This window comes from Etheostoma cragini, chromosome 3 (genome assembly GCF_013103735.1).
Source record: "Etheostoma cragini isolate CJK2018 chromosome 3, CSU_Ecrag_1.0, whole genome shotgun sequence".
In the NCBI taxonomy this organism is placed as follows: domain Eukaryota; kingdom Metazoa; phylum Chordata; class Actinopteri; order Perciformes; family Percidae; genus Etheostoma; species Etheostoma cragini.
Genome location: NC_048409.1, coordinates 15,785,651 through 15,794,021, shown reverse-complemented (window position 1 = coordinate 15,794,021; position 8,371 = coordinate 15,785,651). Strand labels below are relative to the sequence as shown.

General features: G+C 41.7%; 1 protein-coding gene across 1 annotated transcript in view; it reads right to left on the bottom strand.

The window, feature by feature from the left end:
* The window catches only part of gucy1a2 (guanylate cyclase 1, soluble, alpha 2), a 39,475-nt gene extending 34,524 nt beyond the window's left edge, over positions 1–4,951 (bottom strand). The window contains exon 1 of the mRNA XM_034867200.1: positions 3,581–4,951. Coding sequence (XP_034723091.1) covers positions 3,581–3,901 — 321 coding nt within the window. The 5' untranslated portion in view covers positions 3,902–4,951. The remainder of the gene's footprint in view (positions 1–3,580) is intronic.
* Between the last annotated feature and the right edge of the window lie 3,420 nt (positions 4,952–8,371).

Sequence of the window (8,371 nt, the reverse complement as noted above, 5' to 3'; positions counted from 1 at the left end):
AAGAATACTATAGATCCAAGACGAAACTGACCGAAGGGCGGGAGAAAAAGTTGCAATTACAAATCTGTCCGCTATTTCAGCACCATGGACAGCACCATGGATTTATCAAAACACAGCACCGTTGGGCTACTGATATTTCAGAGCCATGGTGGGGACCATAGATTCTAACTTGCACGAACCTGACTTACACGAGTCAGATAAAGGATCAATAAGTTACTAGACTAGACTAGACTAACATATTGAAGTAGACAACAGAAGGGGGATTGCAACCACCCCTCAAATCATCTATGGGGTCATATTGATTGATTTAGTTATAGTGTTTGGCTCCTGTCACTTTCCAAAATCTATACTGGAATGATGTTTTTAAGATTTTTTGAGAATAGAAAATGTCCAATGGAGTTATGATTGATTATTCTTCTCTAATAGGAATGAAATCACTGGAGGGTTATAGATCAACAATTTTTTTCTCAATTGTGAGAAGCTAGCCCCATTCATGAGAAGTATACAAACAAAAGAGACGGGCTGATCCCAGTAAAAAGCCAATTTCAACAGGTACACTACATCATGGAGGGGAGAAATGTACAAAATAGCCAGAATGTGTATATAGCATAATGATCAAACTGCAAATTTAACTAAAAGCAAGATAGATATACTCCTTAGTAAAACTGTGACCACAAATTTGGCATGTAGATTTACCAGAACAGACACATTAGCACACTTACACACTTGTCTCACACTTTTCATTTTTGTGGCCAACACTCCAGCCTTTTGGTCAGCAAGTCATGGGTCACTAAGCTAATGGCTACCTTCCATATGTATGCACAAAACTGAGAGAGGGAGGGAGACAGAAAATGAATGTTTGCACACATGTATATGCGTGTATGCTGTTGCTTCTGGGTCAGTGTGACGGCAACCACAGAGAGCTTGCTCTGTTCTCTCTGTCACGGTCCATTGCAGTCAACAACAGCCACTGCACACAGCCATTGTGTGTGTGTGTGTGTGTGTGTGTGTGTGTGTGTGTGTGTGTGTGTGTGTGTGTGTGTGTGTGTGTGTGTGTGTAAGAACACAAAGGATAATAAACTGTGTTGTGTTACATGTATGTGAATATTTTCCTTTTATGGAATCATCAATATACAGACAGACAGACACATACATTTGAACATTTAGTGTTGTAGAAACCTATCTTTAAGTGTTCTCTGTGCCCCATTTCTTCACAGATCTATTAAAGATAAGGATCAGTAAGAGCTACAGCTGAGAGTTGAAGTTGGCTCTCAGTGGTCCTCTCCAATATACACCAACCTCAGATTCTTAGCTCCAATGTTGAAATTCATTATTTTGCGAGGTTGTGTCTGGGCAACAAAAAAGGCTGACAATCACTCCTCTCTTATATCGACTTCTCTGCGATCCAAATTTTGGAGAAACCTATTCCCACAATCTCTAGTCTGATGAAAAACACAGCAGTGTTCTTATTATATAATAAACCTGGGACCCAAGTGGGCTCAAAATCCCTTGACTTGAAGCAGTGAGACAAGCTCAGAACTGTTTATCTATCTTTCTATATTTTATAAATCCATTTGCCTATCCATCAACCCATCTCTAACACTGGCCGTGATACAATGTGGACTATTTAGACTCAAACAAGATGTGGCTGTTGTTGTGAAGGAGCACTGTTGACTGTGGATCACTTCAGTTGTGTGGCTTTTTTCATTTAACCTTACAGACCATATCTGTAGCTGTTGCTGTTTGTTGAATACGACTACTGAAATACATGGAGATAGTTTTGCTTGTGTTTACCAATAAGTGCAATTTTTGCTGTTATTGGAGCCAGTAATACAAATTTAATCAAAGGGAAGTCACCCTTGGTAGAGTTTAAGTAAGATAAGCAAGGGGCAAAAACCATGGCTGAGAAACAGTCAGTCAAGCAAGCAATGCCCCAAAACACTCTTCACCTCTTCATTAGTGACACAAAAAACACTGAAATCAAACTAAGCTACACATCAGACAATATATTTTATATCAACATTGAAAAAAGGGCTTAAAGTAATGTAGAGAACTGTTTGCTAGTACTGCTGGTGCCACTGAGCATCAACATCACACTTTGCAGTACTATCTCACTAAAAAAGTGCCACCTCATATTAAACCACAACCAACCTGTCACAGCTGACTCTGGTTTAAGGTATTCCACATGCCCAACGTGACAAAGCACTTTTACAAGTGACTGGTGTAGAATGTTGAACGTTAAGCAAGCTTATGAGAAATATCTTTTTCTCAGGAGTAGACATACCAAACATGAAGTTAAACATCTGTAAATTGCTATTAAATTCTACAAGTAGCCGGAAAAGTACATTTAGATTATCATGTTCCACTGTTTTTTTAGATGTGTAAGTAAACAGTTAGTTAAAATGTTAACCATGACAACTTGATAACATATGTAGAAAGAATTCACTTTGTATTCACCAGAGTTTGTCAGTTTTAAATACAGCCAAAACAAAAGTGTCAGCCTATGAATGTCACTGTTTGTGGGCTACCTCCTTTAATATTGCTGTTGAGTTTCTTTAGTAAAAATAAAGAAATACTACTAATACTACTACTAATAATAATAATAATAATAAAATTGCAAATATTTGCCAGAAATCTCTGCTCTGGCCAGAAAGAAGTTTGGACCAACCTAGGTCAAATCTTTAGCCTATGTCACACCTTTGGTATCTTGGTACTATAAAGCAGTCAAACCATCTCACAGTTAGAAAACCATAGTTTGCACGGTCAGTCAAATTACATTGCATCCCTTTTTTACTTACCAACTATACACGATCCCATCCCAAACGGATTTACCATTACAAAGGACTATGCTATAACAAATGCCCAAATTGTGCGCAGTGTGTGTAGTTCTACTAGCTGCTTTATTGCATTACAGCTTGTAGTACAAGTGAGGCACACAGAAACACTCGTCACATCATTACGTATAGGCTACACAGACAGAGCATGGACCTCTCTCTCTCTCACACACACACACACACAACAAAATATTTATTATATAATCTGCCAGATGATTCAGGCTATCAGAAGTGAAGGATGAAAAGAGGCTTTTCATAGACAGCACACGTCCCATCATGATATTAGAAAAGACATCCTCTAGGATATTGCACTCAATCATACTATGGTGGAATTGCTTAAACGTTGTCTTTTCCTGGTCTTAATGGCTGTGTTTCTCTTCAACTTTTGGAGACAGCTGTGTGGGATGGAATAAATGCCTCAGGCTGTGTGTTCAGCCTGTGTGTTGTCTGTTTCTCAAAAATGATGTGTCTGAGTTTCTTCTGAAGATCAGTCAGAAGGTCAATAATAACCAGCTCTAATTGTACACAGAATGATTAAAAAAAAACTAACTACAATTAAATATATTTTTTAGTAAATGTAAAAACTATATTGGTATATTAGGCTAGTATTCATAGGAGCCTGAATATTAGTATGGTAGTTATATACGACACTACGCCTTTATGGCCCTACAACTTGGACATATAGGCTATTTAATGATGTTACATGAAGGCAATGTGAAGCTCTTCAGACTGAGCTGGAGGCCTACCGTGGGTGAGGTCAGTCGCCTCAGGCTCTCCCCCAGTGAGTCCAGGTTCACCCGTCTCCTCCTGGTGACCCTCTTGTGGGGTCCACCGGGTCCTTGCTGCTCCTCGCCCGCCGGACACGCCGACCTCTCGGCGGGGCTGCGGCCGTTCCAGAGCCCCGCTCTGTGGGAGGAGTGGAAGGAGGAGAAGGGGCAGCCTCGGTTCTCCTCCGCCGGCTCCAAACCGCCGTCCCCTCCGTCTCCCCCCGGGCTTTCGAGCCCGCAGTCCGAGCCCACCGAGCTGCTGAACGACTCGGAGGAGATCTTGCGCGACGAAGAGGACATGGTGGTAGTGAGGAAGAGGAGGAGAAGAATGGTGATGACAGTGGTAGTGCTGAGGGTGATAATGATGCTACAGTCGGTTCCGTACCACGTTCGCCTCTACGCCGGGGAGTCATCAGATAGTGGGGGTGAGGAGGGTAAGGTCTGTCTGTATAAATATGTGTGCATATGAGAAGTGAGTTTCGCGTGCGTGTGAGATAATGCCCAGCTCCGTCTGTGTCTATGTGAGCATATGAGATGCGTCTGTCTGTCTGCGTGTGGGACTCAGCAACCTATTCAGAGGGAGAGAGGGATGGAGGTGGGGGGTGGGAGGGGGTCGAGCGAGAACGAGAGCACTAAAGGCACGCAAACATTTATGTAAGGGGGTGGAGGAGGTGGGGGTCTCGTCCCTTAAAAACCGTCCTTCTTTAACGTTATCTCCAAAGCAAATTTCCCTGGGAGGCCAAACACCCCAAAGAATGTTTCAAATTAAAAATATCAAAATAGATAACCTTTAGTATTTTTTTTAAAGCAGACCGTTGGCTCACGAGGCCACTATGTTAGGCAGACGTTACCATAACTGACAAAATAGCAAAACAGAAAAAATGAGAAAAGGTCGCAAAAATCGACAAGAGGTCCACCACAGTAATTCCGACACATGTTAATCGTTCTTCTGACATATTTTTGGCTTCTGACGAATGTGTCGTCTCCCCTTTTCTCCCCACTTAGAGATATCCCCAAAGTCACGGCAGATGTGACTGCTCCCCTCTCTCCTCCGTTCCTTCTCCTCCTCCTCCTCTGCGACAGCGGTTCTCCTCGTCTGTCTGCCACCTAACCGTCCTCTCGTCATTACTCCATCTTTCACTTTTATTCCTTCACCATTGCTTTTTGGCTTTTGTTTCGTCTCGTCTCTTTTGTCGTCGCTCGGAGTGAGGGGCGAAGAGGTGGCTGGAGTGGAGGTGCGCGACCTGCGCGAGATGGGGAAAACGGAGAGAGTGAGCGCGCGCGGGCAGCCAACAGATGCACGCAGCGCGGTGATGTTCTGGATCACAGCGATGTGCCAAGCTCGAGCTCTGAATAACCAACGCACCAGCCGGCTGTTCTGCGTTTTAGTTGGACATAAATCACGGCCAATCAGAAGATGGCTGGATGGATGGATGATAGACAAATACATATGAGTATAGCCTACATCTACAATTATGTTTTTGTCAATTTTCTGTTTGATAGATACACTGTCAGACGGAGTAATACTAAATCCGTTTTATATAGGCTATTTTTATTCATTGTAATGTTTGCCTAGAAACAATACTGAAGACATGTCCTTATGGCAGTCCTCATCCCAAGGGTTAAGAGCTCAAGGAAAAAGCCAAGTTGGCCTTCAGTAGGGATTTTTTTTTGTCAAAAACATGATTCCAGCACAGGAGCACTTGGTCTCTTAGTATCTGCACATTAGCCAGCTGCAATGTGTAGTCTACTGTGCACTTAATGGGAATTCACAATGCATGCAGGTAGCAGGTGAGGGTGAAGGGGGTCAATAGGAGCCTAACAGCAAATGTTTGCTCTGGGGCCAAAACATTAAGCCATCCATGTATATGGGGTATACATCAGGTGCAAATTAAAATAAAACATAGTAGATTATAGGCTATAATACATTATAGGCTATTTTTTTTGATGAAATGTTGTGTTATTATTTCTATTTATTTCTACATAGTGGCATTTACAGTTTCCTATCATGTTTACATCTTGGCCGCCAACAAACAGGTGATTGTTTTTCAATTAACTAACTGAAAATGGCAATTAAGCTACATCTGATTGCAGTCAAACAACAGTAAACGTCCAGTAAGTAGGCTAAGCCAAGTTCATGGCAATGTGCCAAATGTGTCCATGGATATTCAAGGACAAATTTGGCTCTGCAGGCAGATAATGGAGCTGGCAGCAGTGGTACATGCTTGTTGCCTCCCATCAGAGAAACATAATGAAGCTTGTGTCTGTCTGATCACAGCTATGACCTTGGCCTTGATTGGCAGAGAATGTCTGCTCATTGAGGGCCCAAAGGGACACATATAGAGACAGAGTCAGAGTGAGTGAGTGAGTGAGTGAGTGAGTGAGTGAGAGAGAGAGAGAGAGAGAGAGAGAGAGAGATAAACAATTTACTCACACAAACCAGTGTAATTTCCTGGAGGTGCCTACTAATTCATTTGACTTTCTGCAGCTGCATGACCCCAATACATTACATACAAATTTGCTCCTTCTCTCTCTTACACACACCCTTATTCTCTCACACATAATGCGTGTACGTGCACACGCACACGCACACGCACGCGCACGCACACACACACACACACACACACACACACACACACACACACACACACACACACACACACACACACACACACACACACACACACACACACACACACACACACACACACACACACACACAAACACACACACACAAACACTCTCTCTCTCCTTTTCTCTTTCCTTATCTGGTCTCTTGCTCGGTCTGCCATCCATCAGTAATAATGTGGCCATTTAATAAAGCCAACACCGCAATGAAATAAAATACTGTTCCAGAGAAGATAGGCCGACGAGCAGGCAGCCATCTACAACTGAGTGCAGAAAGGGCAACAGCTCAGTAACTGTGCAGTCATGGAATTAGAATAAACAGAAAGGGAATCTGCTGGGGCATCATGGTAATCTCATTCAATTGGTACATCTGACATGGACATAACATTTTAATAACATTACCATGGAAATGAAGTATGGAGCAGTCCAACCCTGAGTCTCAGTGCCATTGCTCCTTAGAAATGAACTGGATGGATGAAATGACAGGATATATTATGGTTACCGTCATGTGCTCTTCCATGTGATTGTGTTTGTTATAAAAGATATGAGTCATATTTCCAAATGACAGTAGTCAGTAATTAAGAATTGTCCATATACCCTTTCTGCAGTAATACATGTTTTTTCCAACATTTATTTTAAAGTTGAGGAATTTTATTTTGCCTTGGATGGTTGAATTATTAAATCAGTCATTTCAATATAAAGCAACACTAAGCCAGATATACTGTATTATTAGTATAAAGTAAGTTTTACATTGACAGTACTGCAGTAAATAAGATTACATAAGAAGAGGAGGAAATAACTCAATGTTTTGCGGACATAATTACGATGTCATCTCAGGTACAACCCTGCATATTTTCAAGCAGTCTAAAAGCATGGATTGTCCTGGACACCCCAGGGGAAAAACCACATACAGCATACGAAACCACCCAGGAGCCGACACACATGGTGAGCAGTTTGTGTCCGCAAAACAGGAAGAAATGTGTAGTTGTGTAATGCAGGAAGATAAGAGGTTGAACCCGGTGACACACACCAGTAAGTCAAAACCAGGTTTTCCCCAGAGATACAGACACACTCAAACATAAAACACAATCCTACATTCATGCATTATCTGCCACACAGACTCACACAACTTGAATATTTGAATGCTGTGTAGTACACACTGGAGCTTTTAGATATATTTTTTATTCCAAGTGGTGTGTGTGTTTTTGTGTGTATGTGTGTGTGTGTGTGTGTGTTAGCATTAATAAGCAGGTCAGTTGCAATTGTGTAACACAGAATACATTGTGTTATTGCCTCATGTTTTTTTCAAATATATGTCTCTTGCCGGTGGAATAACAATGTGAAAGAATTGTAGGCAGGGAGAGAAAATGGCTGTCTCAGGTCGTAAATCTGCCCCCAGACAATCTAATTGGCCATAACCATATATCACTCCACGCCACTCCGTTGCTATTAACCATGAACTTGGGCCTCACTGTCACTTGCCTAATATAAATAACCTGCTGTACAAGGGATGGTTTCAAAGGTACAAATCGGGTTAAAGAGTAGCAAATTGCATGTTGTAGAATGAATTTCAGGAATGGACTACTGAAAAAGATCACTTCATGATCAGACCTCTGAATACACATTTTGATTGTGGGATTTATTTTCAGCAGTTAGATCGTATTCAAGTGGTGGGCAACAGAGGTATCTGACAAACTGAATTACAGTTGACTTATGATGGAACTGGTACTCTGATGCACATATAAACAATAAATAATCCACAGTCCATTGACTGCCTTGCAGCAGAGACACAATGGTCGCCATGGCTTGCTGATCTCTATACAAAGAAATGGGTCCTACCAAGGTGATGTCATAATAATAAATAATAATACACAACTCTTCCTAGAGAAATTAACTTACCTCCATGCCCCACTGTCTTTGTTGACAGACTGGAGTCTGGATCCTGCAAGTAAACGACAATCCCCCTGCTCTCAACATGGACCTGTTCCCTTGTCAAAATGTTTTTCTTTCAGGAAACACTTTTTTCGTTCAATGTGGCATGAAATTAGTGCAAACTGAGGAGTATGTTAACAATCATATCATAATTGAAAGGGCCCTGTTGTTGAAATTGTTCGAGACTACAGCTACAAGATTTCACTCCTT